Genomic DNA, 22,888 nt, shown 5'->3' with positions numbered 1-22,888 from the left:
ATTGTACAAATGACGGGGCGGACCCCCCTGGGGACTGAGGGGTGGGGCCAAAAGGGGTCAGTTTTGCAGAATTGATATTAACGACTTCTGCTCTGAAACTAAGTAATGGATATCGCTCATATTTGCCTGGTAGCATCCCTATGGGGTGGAAATTCAAAATTGTACAAATGGTGGGGCTGCATGACCCCCCAGGGGCCTGAAGGGCGGGCCAAAATTGGTAAATTTGTTTAAACAACTTCTTCTCTGAAACGAAGCAATGCATATTACTCACATTTGTATGGTAGCATGGTTATGGGGTGGGGATTCAAAATTGTGGTTGACACGGGCCGCCTGCAGGGGGCTGAGGGGTGGGGCCAAAAGGGGTCAATTTGGCTAAATTGATTTAAACAACTTATTCTCTGAAACTTCGCAATGGTTTGACTGCTAGCGCCCTATTGGGGTAGGGATTCAAAATTGCATAAAGGAAGGAGCTGACCCCACAGGGGGCAGAGGGCAGGGTCAAAAGAGGTCAATTGGTCTAAACAAGTTCTTATCTGAAACTAAGCAATGGATATCACTCACATTTGTGTGGTAGCTTCCCTATGGGGTTGCACCAAAAGTCAATTTCATTTCATGGATTAATGCACTTTTGGCATTTTTAGTATCAAAATAAAACCAATGTACATGTACCCATATAAAATACTTATGGTATATATTGACAAAGCAATACCAGCAACAAATATACTTAAGCATCATTCTTGTTTCATATCTCATGAAACCAGGTGAGCGATGCAGGCCCTCTGGGCCTCTTGTTACAAGACCATACCCAAGCCTCCCAAAACACACACACACTCATCACACACATGCAAGTTGTACATCCGCGTGGCCATCCTTAAATAATCTTAGCTATTTATAGGATGTTAAACATTCAGCTGAAATAAATTAAACTGGATTTATTGTCGAAATCACTGGAGTATGGAATATTACGTACATGTACAGTGAGTTAACTGAGGGAGTAATCTGAAAAGAGATCACTGAAGCTTATCTTACCGTGTCTTATAGCGCCTGTCAGGTATACAATTTTTCAGCAAAAGCTTGAAAGTTCGGTAAAAAGTATTTATTTTAGACCTTACATAACTGATCAGTGATGTGTGTAAACACCCTCAACCCTAGGAACTTCACAGCAGTGTTGCTAGTGTATCCTATTTTAACATTGCATGGGCACAGGTAGTGTTGTTACAGGGAGAGTACAATATTTACTCATTACAGGTAAGGCATTTGTGTGTTTTGTGAAAGTGGCTGATTTTTAGGTGAATATTTTCATGTACATGTATAAAGATATGAATTACATATCATTTAATTGTTTTAATGTAATTAATAATGGTAATAAAAGGAAAAGGGAATCTTGATACCTGTAATGAAAATTAAATATTCATCATGAAATGAAATGTAAGCTTAAGTTCTAGCTCAAACTTGTAAAGTCCGCATATATCAGATTTGGCTGCCATTGCTGAATGAAGTGACTTGTAAATCCGTTTCACCAAGACAAATCTTATCCAAATTTGGAATGACATGCACTGACTTTTCACTTGGCATATGTCCATCAATTTAAAAAGGGTGCAGAGTTTCAATATACGATAATAACCATATTTTTCACCACCCTAAAAAGTTTGTTAATGCCCCTTTGAAGGACAATCATATATTGGTGATACCCCAGGCCTGAATGTATGCTTCTACATACAAAATAATGTTGAGCGTAAGAGTATGTATTAAGCCAAAGGTCCCGGTTCGATCCCTAGCAGAGGCAGTGATTTAAATTCAACTAGTCATGTATCCTATTACAAATATCTGACATTGGAAATGAATATCATTTTGTTGTCTAATTTTTATTACTATGACAGAATTTTTTTTGTAACTTCTCTTTTTTAATTCAATACAATGATACAGGTACATGATAAACACTTTGTAACATCTTCACACAACATCTATGTACTTATATACACACATCTGTATAACACCACTCGTACATCTGCTCATACATATACGCACACACATACAGAAGAAATTCTGTATAATGATTATCACACACACTCCAATTATGTAGTGATTATTACTGTATATATAGTATAACAATACTCCAGGCATGCAAGGAGATCATTGTACACAAGCACCACTATATTCATTATGATCACACACCATACAATAGGACATACATATTCTTACGTATCAATAGTACATACATATTCTTATGTACCAATAGTACATACATATTCTTACGTACCAATAGTACATACATATTCTTACGTACCAATAGTACATACATATTCTAACGTACCAATAGTACATACATATTCTTACGTACCAATAGTACATACATATTCTTACATACCAATAGTACATACATATTCTCACATACCAATTACCAATAGAACATACATATTCTTACGTACCAATAGAACATACATATTCTTACGTACCAATAGCACATACATATTCTTACGTACCAATAGTACATACATATTCTTACGTACCAATAGTACATACATATTCTTACGTACCAATAGTACATACATATTCTTACGTACCAATAGTACATACATATTCTTGTGTACCAATAGAACATACATATTCTTGTATACCAATAGAACATACATATTCTTACGTACCAATAGTACATACATATTCTTACGTACCAATAGTACATACATATTCTTATGTACCAATAGTACATACATATTCTTACGTACCAATAGTACATACATATTCTTACGTACCAATAGTAAATACATATTCTTACGTACCAATAGTACATACATATTCTCACATACCAATAGTACATACATATTCTTACGTACCAATAGTACATACATATTCTTACGTACCAATAGTACATACATATTCTCACATACCAATAGTACATACATATTCTTACGTACCAATATTACATACATATTCTTGTATACCAATAGAACATACATATTCTTACGTACCAATAGTACATACATATTCTTACATACCAATAGTACATACATATTTTTATGACCAATAGTACATACATTTTCTTACGTACCAATAGTACATACATATTCTTACGTACCAATAGTACATACATATTCTTACGTACCAATAGTACATACATATTCTTACGTACCAATAGTACATACATATTCTTGTGTACCAATAGAACATACATATTCTTACGTACCAATAGTACATACATATTCTTACGTACCAATAGTACATACATATTCTTACGTACCAATAGTACATACATATTCTTGTGTACCAATAGAACATACATATTCTTGTATACCAATAGAACATACATATTCTTATGTACCAATAGTACATACATATTCTTACGTACCAATAGTACATACATATTCTTACGTACCAATAGTACATACATATTCTTACGTACCAATAGTACATACATATTCTTACGTACCAATAGTACATACATATTCTTACATACCAATAGTACATACATATTTTTATGACCAATAGTACATACATTTTCTTACGTACCAATAGTACATACATATTCTTACGTACCAATAGTACATACATATTCTTACGTACCAATAGTACATACATATTCTAACGTACCAATAGTACATACATATTCTTACGTACCAATAGTACATACATATTCTTACGTACCAATAGTACATACATATTCTTACGTACCAATAGTACATACATATTCTCACATACCAATTACCAATAGAACATACATATTCTTACGTACCAATAGTACATACATATTCTTACATACCAATAGTACATACATATTCTTATGTACCAATAGTACATACATATTCTTATGTACCAATAGTACATACATATTCTTACGTACCAATAGTACATACATATTCTTACGTACCAATAGTACATACATATTCTTACGTACCAATAGTACATACATATTCTTACGTACCAATAGTACATACATATTCTTATGTACCAAAGTACATACATATTCTTACATACCAATAGTACATACATATTCTTGTATACCAATAGAACATACATATTCTTGTATACCAATAGAACATACATATTCTTACGTACCAATAGTACATACATATTGTTACGTACCAATAGTACATACATATTCTTACGTACCAATAGTACATACGTATTCTTACGTACCAATAGAACATACATATTCTTACGTACCAATAATACATACATATTGTTACGTACCAATAGTACATACATATTCTTACGTACCAATAATACATACATATTTTCGCATTTAAAACATTTATGCACATTGTATTTTATGCTTATTTTTTTTAAGAACTGAAAAGAAAAGAGAACCAAAAACAAAAAACAACAGACCCCCCTCCTCTCCAAGAAAACAGAGAAGAAGAAGAGGAAATAAAAACAATAGGGTTAGAGGGTTAGATGATAAGGATGAATTGGAGTTTTTTCATACAACAAGAGATCCCTTGGCTATTATATGTAAGGGACGAATATATTAATAAATATATATATAAATAATTAAATAAGTATTTATATAATAATCCGAATTTTTATGTTAATGACCGTAGCGACTAAACAACAACTGTTCTGAATACATAATGAAAAAATTAGATGATTTGACCATACGGGGACATTGTACGATGTTAACTTGCCGAAATATACGCATTTTATTTCCAATCCAAACCGCCTCACAGCTTCAGATCGCCATCTTTGCTCAAATCAAAGCATCTGTGCGTTTGAAAGAGTCAGTACTGCAAAGCTTCTAAACGATCTTGTGATGCAAATTTTAAGATTATGATAGAAACGAAATATGGATTTTAAAATAATTTGATTTCAATTACTGATTCTTTTGGTTAGCAAATCGTAGCATTTGTTTACAGTGAAAATTTAATGTTGCACTAAATACTGATCAAAATATTTTTATTTTGACATTTTTTATTTCTTTCACTTCATTTCATTTTGAGTGTTAATTTAGATTTCCCAATAAATTCGCGGGAAATGAATTTGATGACGTAACCGGAAACCGACATGCTATTAGAACGTGACCCGGAAAACATGCATGACGATAATAAAAACAGAAGATCATTGAACGTTATACCGGCTTATTTTCTCATTTTTTGAGACACCAATGTACTAAAATACAACGGAAGGTAACACTGATTTTGTTTATCGCTATCGTATCAAGTAAAATGAACAGTTATTGCGAAATAGCAGTAGTTGCTTCATCTAGTAGTTTGGCTAGACGGTAGACCTACTTTCGTTTTACAGTTTACAGATATGATCATATAAATAATTCATCTTCACAACCATATTAATATAATTACTTATCCGCTGATTTTGTCTATTAAGAATATTTGTACCTCTCATGTTCAGCGCATCTTTGTTTACAATTGATATTATGACTGGTCTGCAGGTCTGATCTGACTACCCTCATGATCAGCTGACCCTGACCACAGGGTCACGTTACTACGTATTCCTTTGTAGAAACGGCAGATTCCTCTGTATTACTACAATTTTCTATCTTCTGGCAGAGACGTGTATATGATATACACGTCTCTGCTTCTGGGACGTTGTGACTCCACCTCTCTGTATTGACTTCATGCTTATGTTTACCCACAGGGACATGAGAATTAGTTACAGTCTACATGTATTTTGAGACGGTTTTTTTTGGGGGGGGGGCTTGATTAAAATTTGGCAAAAATGACATCCCCGGTGGTCATATAAACGAGAATTCGAAGCTTAAAGGGGACAAACCCTTTGACTCATGCTCATACATTAGTAACATGTCTTGGTACTCTATGACTCATAACCTGTCACAGTTTTACTGAGTTACAGGGTAAACAGACATACATAATGTACCCTGCAAACTCTAGACTTACACTTTACCACTCAGCTACCTGGTCACTGGTGCACTTAATACATGTTTCAGGAGTCTGTGGTATGTTTGTGTTTGTCTCCTTGTGGTATATATTACCAGTAATGTGGAAAACTTTTTAAAAAAAATTGAGATTGTTCCATCACTGGCAACCTATGTCTTTCCCTTGGTTGTCATTTAGATGAAGAAGATATTTATCAATTTAATCTCTTTCATTTGATCATATAAAAACAGAGAATATTTCCCGAAATATTAAGTGTAATCGCTTTACACATACCTTGTATTACTGACCAGGATTGATGTTTAAACAGGAATGAACTACACATTCTTATAAAATATTTGCATTACCAAAAACACTGAATTTTTTGGGAAAAAAAGCATGCAAGTTTTTTTTTTAGAGTCGGACGGGTTAGTAGAGACAAAGTTTTTACTGTATTTGGTATATTAGCTGAAGTGATGAAAATGTGAAATTAAAAAAAAAATCAACTTTGGTTATTAATCAGAGAACTGTCAACAACAAATTTCAAAAGAATGGAATTTGGTTTTTCTCAGTCAGTTCTGATGGCCCATATAAACACATTAATTATGAAGATATAGAATTAAGTTCATTTTACACAATTACCAGCTTCGATGTATTATGTTATTGTTTTATAAATCCTTGCAGAGATTTTTTGAGTCAAGTTTATAAAAGAATATGATTCTTGACAACTTGCATTGACTACAGTAAGAATTTAGCTTTCAAAATCCATTATTGCGCTCCACATTATATTGTTTGTTGACATGTTTCTGTGACATTTTCACAATTATTACATTACTTTTTGAGTACTGTGTTATATATTATTTCTTGAATCCACTCGAACATAGAAATATTTCCTTCATTTCCCAAATCTGTAATTGAAATAATTGTAGAATATACATGTATGTGTTTGCAGTAATAAGAAATATTTTTTAAACATTCATATTAACCTATTTGGTGTATCAATACAAAAATACTTGTTGACATGATACTGCATTACTTTTGGTCTGATTTCAATACACAGGATGTCAGATTTTATTTATCAATAGATCTGGCAACAACCTAACCTTCTAACAGGTCAAAGACCTTTGGCTTTGATGAGACTAATAAATGAATATTCAGAGTTTCCTCTTGCCCTACCACCGGAAGTTAGACACTGACAAGCTCTCATACAGTTGTTGACTTTGGTTTAGGAATACATTCTCAAATGACAGATGATCATATTCTAAATTAAGGGTTGGATTTTCACTAATTTGAAGAGTTATGCCCCTTTGTTTTCTTTCCTATACATCTTATTCTAGCAGATTGCCATTCATATATAATTTTGTTTCCAATTGTTCTACACCTCATATACATCTGATGATATTTGAAAGTGGGTGAAAAATGGAATAGAATATTGTATTGAGTTGCATTGACTTCATTTCTCCAATTCATCCAGATCAAGAGATCTAGAAGGTACAAAAAGGTGAAACTTTACAAATCCATTTTAGTTTCCATGTAGGTAAGATTTTAACATTTTATTAGTATGGTTGTTTTACATTCAATTGTTGGGGAGAGTGGACATATTCATCAGATATATATCCTATATAACAAGGTTTACACTTGCTTATTTGTATACTTAAAATTAGTTTCATTTCTTTTGATAATATCTCTGTGGTTGTAGTCTCTCACATGAGTCTTTACACTTCCTGCTATTAAATATCTTCAAAAGTTTCATCTCATTTATTTGTTTCCAGTTTCTTTTTGGTTAAACAATTGACATATTTAGTGGCTTTTGATTTTCAAAATTTACTTTTTGTTTTTCAATACATATCATGTACATCAATATTTTGCATGTCTCTGTAACATACAATGTATATATATATAGAAATGCTCTGCTTATTCCTTTTTAACAATAATTTTAATAAAATCTTTTGTTTGGTTAAGACATCTTGAATTGACGGATCTGTCAGATCAGCACATATTCTGCACAGTAGTCCAAGATAACATTCTGGTTCAATTGTTTTTCTTCTGTATGGCTTACTTGATGATCTTTTCAAACTTGGTCTTGGGCATTATTTGGCTGGTCTAATTTTGTTTAAGAATCTTGAGGCACTATGCTGGCTCCCAAGGAGGAGGGGTGGGACACAAAAGGACAATTCAACAATTCAAATGCACATGCATTCTGTAGTGATGTACCAAATTTTGAATGCTGCTATAGGTTTGTTTTAATGAATGGCATTTACCTTCATTAAAGACCACTGGAGCCAGACGTGCAAAAAACCTTGAAATCTTCAACTGAATAACCTTGAGGCCAAGATACCTGGTATTGGGCCTGTAGTATGCTGGTGAAGTGTTACAAAATTCAAGGTCACAGTCGTCAAATATGTTTAATTGTTTAACCCCTTTTTTCTCAGTATCAAAAAGAGGTCCAGAGAAGAAGGTGATATGGCCTCTTATTTGGTTGCTGCACAATACCTTAAGTACTCTTTCATACTCAGATGTCAAAGGTCAATGTCACTATTTCTGTCAAATGAAAACCAGTTGCTTGGAACACGACATGTAGCTTCAGATTTGAAAGACAAATGTAAAAGATAATGTAACTAAAGATAGAAAAATACTGTACAGATCAATGAAAGACCACGCTTTCCCTACATGAAAAAGTATTAGAACCCAATGCTACTGGTCACATAATACTTCTTTTATATATTCTTTACATGGATGGATAACGGCAACATTTTAAATACTTTAATTTATAAATACTTATTATCGGTTAGCTTGTAATATAAATAATAATATAAATAATAATATAAATAATAATATAAAAAAGATAAAGTGAGAAAAAGAGTCAATAGATCTAATATGAACACTAATTAACTGTTATAGTTCTATAAGCCAACCAACCTTCTGGCCATTTGGATGAAGACCAAAGAACTTATATGGACTTAGAAGACCAACAACAACTCAGAAGTAACTATCTGCACCTAGCAGTCTATACTTACCCTGTCATTTAGTATTTCTTATGGAATGAACACCACCATGGATCTATATTCTACCTCAATTCAGGCCTTATACAAATGGACTTAACATTTGATACATACTGATCTTTATTTCACAGCAGGCTTTAACTTAAGGGTACTCTATTCTACTCTTCAGTCTTCTAAGAATTCCAGCGTCAACCCTAGAAATTTTCATTCATCACAAGGAGAAGATCATTGGATACTGCTCAACACCATGTTACACGAACTTGTACTGTACCATATATTCAATATGCCTAACATATTCCATACCATCTTTAACTGAACATTACCATGTATGACCTTGGAAATAGCAGGATACCCCACAGAATTATTCTGATGCAAGGACCTTTTCTTCTTTGGGAGTCATCCTTCATGAACTTTTCTGTACTATGTTTTTTCTATTAATCATGTTTTCTCTCATTACTAAAGTTTGCTCTATACTTGGACTATACACAACCGCCAGTCAACTAGCTTTCTGAATTGATGAACTATTTGTTCTACTCTTTATTTGTCTATACAATTGCTCAAAGAACTAGAAAACTCATTTATTGCTCTCCTATATCTATTTCTTTATTTTAGACCAATCACAATTGAACTATGTCTGTACTCCTTAACCACTTCCTTGGCAACTTACTGATGACGTCATAATGTCTTGTTATTATCACATATTTACCATTGTATGGCACTGCCACTATATAACCCTACCAATTCAGTTGCGAGTTCACCAGCTTATGAACTGCTAACTGAAATTTGAATTTGAAAATTTCAAAAAAAAAATCGCACGACAAATAAAAAATCGCAGATGGTAGCGCGCTTCATGTAATTTGCCTCTGTCCAGTTAGCATTCATATCGACTATGAATGCCAACTGAAAGCCGTTCAATGCTTAAATGACCCCCATTGTCTCCACTTACCACTACCTGTACATCATGTAACACTTACCACTACCTGTACATCATGTAACACTGTACTATGTAAGCTGTGCCCTGAGGACGGCCTACCTAGTAGGCCGAAACATGGCAGCATTCCTTTCCTATACAACATTTAGATACTTGGATTCAGGAGTTGGCTATCTTCTTTTTATTTTTTTATAAGCATTACATTGTTAACTGTGTAGTTGTCTTTAATTGTGTTTACTAACTAAAGGCATTTAAATTTAATGAACTATTCAGACACCTGGTTTTATAAATATACTGCTTTAACTTAATAACAATAGGTACACTTTGACACATTCATTAACATCAGCATCCTCACTATCACATCCATCCATTCCCAGACTTACATACTTACACTAAACTTGGTATTGCTCAATGGAACGATTCGGATATACAAACATCTTTTATAAAAAATAAATGAAAAATAGATAATTTTTTGTGTGTGTAAATGGAGTGCTGCGTGGCCTGTGATCTACCCTCACGGTACGACATGTACCTTATACCACAGACTGCACGTGCAATACTAACAAACACACCAACTATGAGAAAACACGTAAGGGAAAATAATTTCCATCTAATTCACTCTTCTCAAACTAAGGAAATCTAATGACTGTTTTATTGTGCCTTTAACATTAGGAATAAGACCCAGGAAAAGTAGCATCAGACTGGAATACCAAACCTGGAATGTACACGTACCAGATGTGAGACTATTGTATCTTACATTCAACCTGGGAAGTCAGGCCAACATATGGTCTAAATATACCTGGGTAGACTTAATATCTGCAAAGAGTAGCTGATGGCCATCTTTGTATCTATGAAATATTTAAAAGTTATGAATAAGATAACAGTTATTGACAGGAGATGATGTTGGTTTGTAAGTTTCTGTCGATCATGATCTGTCACATATGTTTGACAGTTTCTACCTGTAACGATCTGTCACTTATGTTTGATAGTTTCTACCTGTAATGATCTGTCAATTATGTTTGATAGTTTCTACCTGTAACGATCTGTAACTTATGTTTGATAGTTTCTACCTGTGATGGTCTGTCACATGTATTCAACAGTTTCTACCTGTGATGATCTGTCACATGTATTTGACAGTTTCTACCTGTGATAATCTGTCACATGTATTCAACAGTTTCTACCTGTGATGGTCTGTCACATGTATTTGACAGTTTCTACCTGTAACGATCTGTCACATATGTTTGACATTTTCTACCTGTGATGGTCTGTCACATATATTTGACAGTTTCTACCTGTAACAATCTGTCACATGTGTTTGACAGTTTCTACCTGTGATAATCTGTCACATGTATTCAACAGTTTCTACCTGTGATGGTCTGTCACATGTATTTGACAGTTTCTACCTGTAACGATCTGTCACATATATTTGACAGTTTCTACCTGTGATGATCTGTCACATGTATTCGAAAGTTTCTACCTGTGATGATCTGTCACATGTTTTCAACAGTTTCTGCCTGTGATAATCTGTCACATGTATTTGACAGTTTCTACCTGTGATGATCTGTCACATGTGTTTGACAGTTTCTACCTGTGATAATCTGTCACATATGTTTGACAGTTTCTACCTGTGATGATCTGTCACATGTATTTGACAGTTTCTACCTGTGATGATCTGTCACATATATTTGACAGTTTCTACCTGTGATGATCCGTCACATGTGTTTGACAGTTCCTACCTGTGATAATCTGTCACATATATTTGACAGTTTCTACCTGTGATGATCTGTCACATGTGTTTGACAGTTTCTACCTGTGATGGTCTGTCACATGTGTTTGACAGTTTCTACCTGTAATGATCTGTCACATATATTTGACAGTTTCTACCTGTGATAATCTGTCACATGTATTTGACAGTTTCTACCTGTGATAATCTGTCACATGTATTTGACAGTTTCTACCTGTGATGGTCTGATGCTTGTGTTTGACAGTTTCTACCTGTGATAATCTGTCACATGTATTTGACAGTTTCTACTGGTGATGATCTGTCACATGTGTTTGACAGTTTCTACTGGTGATGATCTGTCACATGTGTTTGACAGTTTCTACCTGTGATGATCTGTCACATGTATTTGACAGTTTCTGCCTGTGATGGTCTGATGCTTGTGTTTGACAGTTTCTACTGGTGATGATCTGTCACATGTGTTTGACAGTTTCCACCTGTGACGATTTGTCACTTATATTTATTTCCTGTCAACTCTCCTTTCATGACTTGCTAGATAAATTATCAGTTTGAGAATTTCTGTTTCAGAAGAAGACACATGGCTGACAGGGTGAAGTGGACAGCTATTGTACTGACATGTGCAAACAGACAATGGGCAGGCACTATACAGACAGGTAACACAATGTACATACACCATACATACAGGTAATACAGACAATGTACATACACCATACAGACAGGTAACACAATGTACATACACCATACAGACAGTTAACACAGACAATGTACATACACCATACAGACAGGTAACACAATGTACATACACCATACAGACAGGTAACACAATGTACATACACCATACATACAGGTAATACAGACAATGTACATACACCATACAGACAGGTAACACAATGTACATACACCATACAGACAGGTAACACAATGTACATACACCATACAGACAGGTAACACAATGTACATACACCATACAGACAGGTAACACACACAATGTACATACACCATACAGACAGGTAACACAATGTACATACACCATACAGACAGGTAACACAATGTACATACGCCATACAGACAGGTAACACACACAATGTACATACACCATACAGACAGGTAACACAATGTACATACACCATACAGACAGGTAACACAATATACATACACCATACAGACAGGTAACACAGACAATGTACATACACCATACAGACAGGTAACACGGACAATGTACATACACCATACAGACAGGTAACACAATGTACATACACCATACAGACAGGTAACACACACAATGTACATACACCATACAGACAGGTAACACAATGTACATACACCATACAGACAGGTAACCCACACAATGTACATACACCATACAGACAGGTAACACAATGTATATACACCATACAGACAGGTAACACAGACAATGTACATACACCATACAGACAGGTAACACAGACAATGTACATACACCATACAGACAGGTAACACAACATACACCATACAGACAGGTAACACAGACAGGTAACACAATGTACATACGCCATACAGACAGGTAACACACACAATGTACATACACCATACAGACAGGTAACACAATGTACATACACCATACAGACAGGTAACACAATATACATACACCATACAGACAGGTAACACAGACAATGTACATACACCATACAGACAGGTAACACAATGTACATACACCATACAGACAGGTAACACAGACAATATACATACACCATACAGACAGGTAACACAATGTACATACACCATACAGACAGGTAACACACACAATGTACATACACCATACAGACAGGTAACACACACAATGTACATACACCATACAGACAGGTAACACAATGTACATACACCATACAGACAGGTAACCCACACAATGTACATACACCATACAGACAGGTAACACAATGTACATACACCATACAGACAGGTAACACAGACAATGTACATACACCATACAGACAGGTAACACAGACAATGTACATACACCATACAGACAGGTAACACAACATACACCATACAGACAGGTAACACAGACAGGTAACACAATGTACATACACCATACAGACAGGTAACACACACAATGTACATACACTATACAGACAGGTAACACACACAATGTACATACACCATTCAGACAGGTAACGCAACATACACCATACAGACAGGTAACACACACAATGTACATACACCATACAGACAGGTAACACAGACAGGTAACACAGACAATATACATACACCATACAGACAGGTAACACAATGTACATACACCATACAGACAGGTAACACAGACAGGTAACACAGACAATATACATACACCATACAGACAGGTAACACAATGTACATACACCATACAGACAGGTAACACACACAATGTACATACACCATACAGACAGGTAACACAATGCACATACACCATACAGACAGGTAACACAATATACATACACCATACAGACAGGTAACACAGACAATGTACATACACCATACAGACAGGTAACACACACAATGTACATACACCATACAGACAGGTAACACAATGTACATACACCGTACTGACAGGTAACACAGACAATGTACATACACCATACAGACAGGTAACACAGACAATGTACATACACCATACAGACAGGTAACACAATGTACATACACCATACAGACAGGTAACACAGACAATGTACATACACCATACAGACAGGTAACTCAATGTACATACACCATACAGACAGGTAACACAACATACACCATACAGACAGGTAACACAATATACATACACCATACAGACAGGTAACACACACAATGTACATACACTATACAGACAGGTAACACAGACAATGTACATACACCATACAGACAGGTAACACAATATACATACACCATACAGACAGGTAACACAATGTACATACACCATACACACAGGTAACACAATGTACATACACCATACAGACAGGTAACACAGACAATATACATACACCATACAGACAGGTAACACAATGTACATACACCATACAGACAGGTAACACAATGTACATACACCATACAGACAGGTAACACAATGTACATACACCATACAGACAGGTAACACAATGTACATACACCATACAGACAGGTAACACAATGTACATACACCATACAGACAGGTAACACAATGTACATACACCATACAGACAGGTAACACAATGTACATACACCATACAGACAGGTAACACAATGTACATACACCATACAGACAGGTAACACAATGTACATACACCATACAGACAGGTAACACAGACAATGTACATACACCATACAGACAGGTAACACAGACAATGTACATACACCATACAGACAGGTAACACAGACAATGTACATACACCATACAGACAGGTAACACACACAATGTACATACACCATACAGACAGGTAACACAATGTACATACACCATACAGACAGGTAACACAGACAATGTACATACACCATACAGACAGGTAACATAACATACACCATACAGACAGGTAACACAATGTACATACACCATACAGACAGGTAACACAATGTACATACACCATACAGACAGGTAACACAATGTACATTCACTATACAGACAGGTAACACAATGTACATACACCATACAGACAGGTAACACACACACACGGTACATACACCATACATACAGGTTACACAATGTACATACACCATACAGACAGGTAACACAATGTACATACACCATACAGACAGGTAACACAATGTACATACACCATACAGACAGGTAACCCACACAATGTACATACACCATACAGACAGGTAACCCACACAATGTACATACACCATACAGACAGGTAACCCACACAATGTACATACACCATACAGACAGGTAACCCAAACAAAGTACATACACCATACAGACAGGTAACCCACACAATGTACATACACCATACAGACAGGTAACACAACATACACCATACAGACAGGTAACACAATGTACATACACCATACAGACAGATAACACAATGTACATACACCATACAGACAGGTAACACAATGTACATACACCATACAGACAGGTAACCCACGCAATGTACATACACCATACAGACAGGTAACCCACACAATGTACATACACCATACAGACAGGTAACCCACACAATGTACATACACCATACAGACAGGTAACCCACACAATGTACATACACCATACAGACAGGTAACACAACATACACCATACAGACAGGTAACACAGACAATGTACATATACCATACAGACAGGTAACACAATGTACATACACCATACAGACAGGTAACACAATGTACATACACCATACAGACAGGTAACAATGTACATACACCATACAGACAGGTAACACAGACAATGTACATACACCATACAGACAGGTAACACAACATATACCATACAGACAGGTAACACACACAATGTACATACACCATACAGACAGGTAACAATGTACATACACCATACAGACAGGTAACACAGACAATGTACATACACCATACAGACAGGTAACACAACATACACCATACAGACAGGTAACACACACACTGTACATACACCATACAGACAGGTAACACAGACAATGTACATACACCATACAGACAGGTAACACAATGTACATACACCATACAGACAGGTAACACAATATACATACACTATACAGACAGGTAACACAGACAATGTACATAAACCATACAGACAGGTAACACACACAATGTACATACACCATACAGACAGGTAACACAGACAATGTACATACACCATACAGACAGGTAACACAGACAATGTACATACACCATACAGACAGGTAACACAATGTACATACACCATACAGACAGGTAACACACACAATGTACATACACCATACAGACAGGTAACACACACAATGTACATACACCATACAGACAGGTAACACAGACAATGTACATACACCATACAGACAGGTAACACACACAATGTACATACACCATACAGACAGGTAACACAATGTACATACACCATACAGACAGGTAACACAATGTACATACACCATACAGACAGGTAACACAGACAATGTACATACACCATACAGACAGGTAACACAGACAATGTACATACACCATACAGACAGGTAACACACACAATGTACATACACCATACAGACAGGTAACACACACAATGTACATACACCATACAGACAGGTAACACAGACAGGTAACACAATATACATACACCATACAGAGAGGTAACACAATATACATACACCATACAGACAGGTAACACACACAATGTACATACACCATACAGACAGGTAACACACACAATGTACATACACCATACAGACAGGTAACACAATATACATACACCATACAGACAGGTAACACAGACAATGTACATACATCATACAGACAGGTAACACAATATACATACACCATACAGACAGGTAACACAATGTACATACACCATACAGACAGGTAACACACACATTGTACATACACCATACAGACAGGTAACACACACAATGTACATACACTATACAGACAGGTAACACACACAATGTACATACACTATACAGACAGGTAACACAGACAATGTACATACACCATACAGACAGGTAACACAACATACACCATACAGACAGGTAACACAGACAGGTAACACAGACAATGTACATACACCATACAGACAGGTAACACAACATACACCATACAGACAGGTAACACAGACAATGTACATACACCATACAGACAGGTAACACAGACAATGTACATACACCATACAGACAGGTAACACACACAATGTACATACACCATACAGACAGGTAACACAATGTACATACACCATACAGACAGGTAACACAGACAATGTACATACACCATACAGACAGGTAACACAATGTACATACACCATACAGACAGGTAACACAGACAATGTACATACACCATACAGACAGGTAACACACACAATGTACATACACCATACAGACAGGTAACACACACAATGTACATACACCATACAGACAGGTAACACACACAATGTACATACACCATACAGACAGGTAACACAGACAGGTAACACAATATACATACACCATACAGAGAGGTAACACAATATACATACACCATACAGACAGGTAACACACACAATGTACATACACCATACAGACAGGTAACACACACAATGTACATACACCATACAGACAGGTAACACAATATACATACACCATACAGACAGGTAACACAGACAATGTACATACATCATACAGACAGGTAACACAATATACATACACCATACAGACAGGTAACACAATGTACATACACCATACAGACAGGTAACACACACAATGTACATACACCATACAGACAGGTAACACACACAATGTACATACACTATACAGACAGGTAACACACACAATGTACATACACTATACAGACAGGTAACACAGACAATGTACATACACCATACAGACAGGTAACACAACATACACCATACAGACAGGTAACACAGACAGGTAACACAGACAATGTACATACACCATACAGACAGGTAACACAACATACACCATACAGACAGGTAACACAGACAATGTACATACACCATACAGACAGGTAACACAATATACATACACCATACAGACAGGTAACACAACATACACCATACAGACAGGTAACACAGACAATGTACATAAACCATACAGTGCAGCAAGTGTTTTGATATGTAATTTAAATGATCTAAAAATTGTCTGTTGGTGTTTTCCAGAACTAGAGATTCGCCAAGCAAAGGGACAGATTGATCCAGGTGTGTTGTTACTTACGGTAGAAGACCCTAAGTCGAGTGTTGGTAGTGGCGGTGCCACCATCAATGCTATCCTCACAGTCACAGAGTACCTGTCTGCTCAAAGAGGATATTCTGTAAGTACACAGGGTCAAGAGGTCAAGCTTGAAAGTGACTTCGAAACATCTCATTATTTTAACTGTAAGTTTTATCCTGTGGTTTTCACAGACTATTGAACTTGTGTTTCTTTCATCATACATCTGTCAATTTTTTCGTAAAAGCTGAGTGAATTTTCTCTAAATTTGGTAAGGGGCATTATTTGGTGAGGAGATCGAATGTTTTATGTAGTTGAATCTGACCTAAAACCACCTCTTATATAACAAAAACCTATCTATAAAAGGTCACTGCTCTATAACAAAAGTCTACCTTTAAAACAATCACCTCTCTAACAAAAGTCTATTTCTCCCAAGTTGTACCAATTCAATTATGTTTTTTGATCAGGAAAACAAAATGGAAGACAGGCAGCCATTTTGGAATTTGAGTTTTATTGGGGAAAACAAAATATTCCTTCTTGGATTTTGAAAATTGAAGTTTTTACCGCTCCATTTTGAAAAGTACTTGAGGGATATTTCTTAATCTCCACATGTAGGTTCCCCTTGGTCCCTCCCTAGTTGTGTACATATGATTTTGAGTCTGATCCAGAAAACAAAATGGCCACCAGTCAGCCATCTTGGATTTTGACATTTGAAGTTTTTTATTGCTATTTCTTTGGAAGTACTAGGGGAATTTTTCTCCAACTTCAGAAGTAGGTTCTTCCTTGGTCACTAGGCCCATTTGATTCTGAGTCTGGTCAAGAAAATATAATTATCGAAAAGCAGCTTCTTGGATTTTGACAATTGAAGTTTGTTATCCCTGTCCTCCTTGAGAAGTGTTGGAGGGATATCTCAAACTTCACATGTTGGCTCCTCTTGGTCCATAGCTGTGCCTGATTCAATTTTTAATCAGGAAAACAAAATAGCTGACAGGTTGATGTATTGTTCTTTTGATCAAATTATTAAGATGCTAAGAGGAAAGAAGGGAAAAGTAGAGGGCAGATCAGTCATTGACGGGCACTAAATTCCCTCTGAAACCTGTTATAGACAGAAGTGATGATCTTACAGGAATCATAATCCTGCTGGAATCTCTTCAGATTAGCCACATAATGGTTTTTTCTAATCACAAATAGTTTAGATGATTAAGAACAATTTTTGTTACATTTTTACCAGTGAAATATCAAAAATTATTCATTCTATAAACAGCATGGGGTACCAAACTACAGTTGCATTATAACTAATGCTCGTCCTAAAATACGAACTTTTAAAGTAGCATACATTCTTGTTCGTAGGGGCAAGATGTTGTTGCTGGGGGATATCCGATAGACATATATTTTGTAACGATAAACACAATACAGATAAGACAAACATAACTATATACATCAATGTTACCGCAATAAGGCTTGCTAGGAACAGGGAATTCAGAATACCACCAATATTAATGTCCGTGGTCAGACACAAGAAAACACCACATGGAAGTAGAGAGGTACTCTACGTAAATCAAAATCTTGAAATAATAGACAGCAGGTACAGTTCAATTAAAACATCTGGGGGATGTAGATCACTTGTATAATATAAATAAGAAAAACGGTATTATTGTTCCGGATTTGTGGATACATTACTCCTCACTTATTCATGATACAATATTGCCTTTCATATGCATGAGCATGCTAGAAATACAAAAATACAAAAAGAAGTAATAAACAGAAAAATAGTAAGGGGAAAAAGTATAAATACTTCCTCGTTAAGTCAGTAACAACATGTAAGTTATAATCAGGGATCGTGGGACATGCGTCAAGATATCCATAAGACCAGAGGAGTGATCTCCCTTATACTAAAATTGCATTACGGTGTATCAGTACATGGCATCAGAGATTTCTTACATATGTGTACGTAGCAGACTAACTTTTAATCTTAGAACATCCAAAACAACACTGTGTTACTTTAATAAATAAAAGTATATAGTAAATACTGTAGTAGAGACTTGATCGTATTTTTTTCAACTAAATACACTGTAAATATGTAGGCCGATGCCTATAGCATACGATATACTGATTATGTATATATGACAAGTGGATATAATAAGAATAGGACATTTCGCTTGGTATCTGGTATAAATGTTGGTCATTACAATACATGTGTACATAAGCATACCAATAAAAAGTGTACACAATAATGCATAACAAAATGTTTATAAACTTGTGGAGATATGGCAATTTAAATTGTCAAACAGTATACACTAGAGAGATACATATATATGTAAGCTGCATTACTAGTAATTAAGTCATGCTGAGAGCAACAGGAGTAGCATACTCACCTCAAGGTCACCAGACAACCTTGAAGTCACAACATTGTTGAACACGATTTACTATCACGAACTACATCGTACACTGCATCACATAATATATAAGCATATACTTATATCTTATATATATATTATATCAGTATAATATCTCAAGGTCACATCACATGTCACCACATTATCCTGAGTTAGCACTGTCCGTACCTTTGCTGGAAATAGGCCTAGAAGATGATTTCCCTCAATCGCGAGCACGCCTGCTGACATCTAGGAACGAATCTCCATTCTGATATTCACTAAGTGTACGGGGCCTGTTGGGTTTGTTAGGGGGGTCCGGATATAACTGAAGGTCATCTAGCGTGGTAACTGTAGTTTTATGGTTGTCGTTGCTACGTATCACAATCCGACCATCCTGGGTCCAAGCACCTGATATAAGATTCTGTTTTTTGAGATATCTTGCCTCTCTGTATTTTTCAAATATCACTTTTGCTGATTTGACCAATCAAATTAATGATTAGAAAATACCAAAATAATTGACCAATCAGAAAGCCAGACATATATGTCAGCACCTGGACAGGGGGAAGTACTCTAAACGTATGCAAACTTTCGCTGTAGGCCTAGTTAGCATACGGGGTAGGTTTTTCGTTGATAAAAAATGTAATAAACAGAATATCTAACAGTGTCTTCAGTAATACCAAATATATTTCACTCGTGTGGCTAATATTTTGATATTTTTCACTCGTGCTGCGCACTCGTGAAAAATATCAAAATATTAGCCCCACTCGTGAAATATATTTGGTATTACTGAAGACACTGTTAGATATCCTCTATGTATTTTTTCCATCAATTGATTCCTTTTAAATTGATAATTAATACTATATTTTTTTCAGATAATAAATCCTGATGTTCTACGGGAATCCAAAGTTCTCATCCTCCACTGTGTAAGTGTAATGAGATCATCTGGTCATCGGTTGTACACAGTTTAAAAATAACGGGTTACAATATTTACAAAACAGGAATGAGGTATATACATATAACAGGGTTTATATAATACAGGTTATAGAGTTTATATAATACAGGTCATATAGTTTATATAATACAGGTTATACAGTTTATATAATACAGGTTATATAGTTTATATAATACAGGTTATATAGTTTATATAATACAGGTTACACAGTTTATATAATACAGGTTAACAGTTTATATAATACAGGTAATACAGTTTATATAATACAGGTTATATAGTTTATATAACACAGGTTATATAGTTTATATAATACAGGTTATATAGTTTATATAACACAGGTTATATAGTTTATATAATACAGGTTATATAGTTTATATAACACAGGTTATACAGTTTATATAATACAGGTTATATAGTTTATATAATACAGGTTATACAGTTTATATAACACAGGTTATATAGTTTATATAATACAGGTTATACAGTTTATATAACACAGGTTATATAGTTTGTCGGATACAGGTTATACAGTTTGTCGGATACAGGTTTAATGATGACATGCTATACAGTGTGCAGTTGACATTATTTTCGTGTGTGACTCTTACCTTGTAGGGTCGTAATTACCCGTATGAGCCATGTGGGAGAGCATTCATTACTTTACCTGCCTCACTTACTTCACCTGAGTATGATGGCATGACTTGTCAGCTGGACTTGTTGCTGAAAAACCTGACAGAAAAGGTATGATCGGTCTTAATTATTGTTTGATATCTCTGTCAACCTCAGTGGTACTGTTATTTTCTGATGATGGTGGTCTATTCAAATCACCCTGCGTCCAATGTCTCTCATCGTCTGTCTGTCCATTTGTCCACAAATAATTCTTGTTATCGCTATTTCTTAGAAAATACTAAAGGGATCTTTCTCAAATTTCATATTATGTAAGTATCCCTTGGTCCCTTGTTGTGCATATTGCATTTTGGGACTGATTGGAAAACAACATGGCCGACAGGCAGCCACCTTGGATTTTGACAATATTGAAGTTTATCACTATTTCTCAGAAAGCACTAAAGGGATCTTTCTAAAAATTTCATATGCAAGCCCCTTGGTCCCTAGTTTTGCATATTGAATTTGGGACTGATCGGAAAACAACATGGCTGACAGCTGGCCATCTTAAATTTTGACATTTGAAGTTTGTTTTCGCTGTGTCTCAGAAAGTACTTGTTTTCGCTGTGTCTCAGAAAGTACTTAAGGGATCTTTCTCAACTTTCATATATAAGTTC

At 35.5% G+C, this 22,888-nt stretch overlaps 1 protein-coding gene across 1 annotated transcript in view; it reads left to right on the top strand.

Annotated features, from left to right (window-relative positions):
* The window catches only part of LOC117338592 (L-fucose kinase-like), a 95,602-nt gene that overhangs the window by 18,648 nt on the left and 54,066 nt on the right, over positions 1-22,888 (top strand). Inside the window, exons 2-5 of the mRNA XM_033899950.1 lie at positions 12,067-12,152; positions 18,236-18,387; positions 21,532-21,582; positions 22,224-22,349. Coding sequence (XP_033755841.1) covers positions 12,077-12,152; positions 18,236-18,387; positions 21,532-21,582; positions 22,224-22,349 — 405 coding nt within the window. The 5' untranslated portion in view covers positions 12,067-12,076. The remainder of the gene's footprint in view (positions 1-12,066; positions 12,153-18,235; positions 18,388-21,531; positions 21,583-22,223; positions 22,350-22,888) is intronic.

The sequence above is a fragment of the Pecten maximus genome, chromosome 11 (genome assembly GCF_902652985.1).
Source record: "Pecten maximus chromosome 11, xPecMax1.1, whole genome shotgun sequence".
NCBI classification, from domain to species: Eukaryota; Metazoa; Mollusca; class Bivalvia; order Pectinida; family Pectinidae; genus Pecten; species Pecten maximus.
The sequence above is the reverse complement of the archived record's forward strand: the minus strand, read 5'-3'. Positions and strand labels throughout refer to the sequence as shown.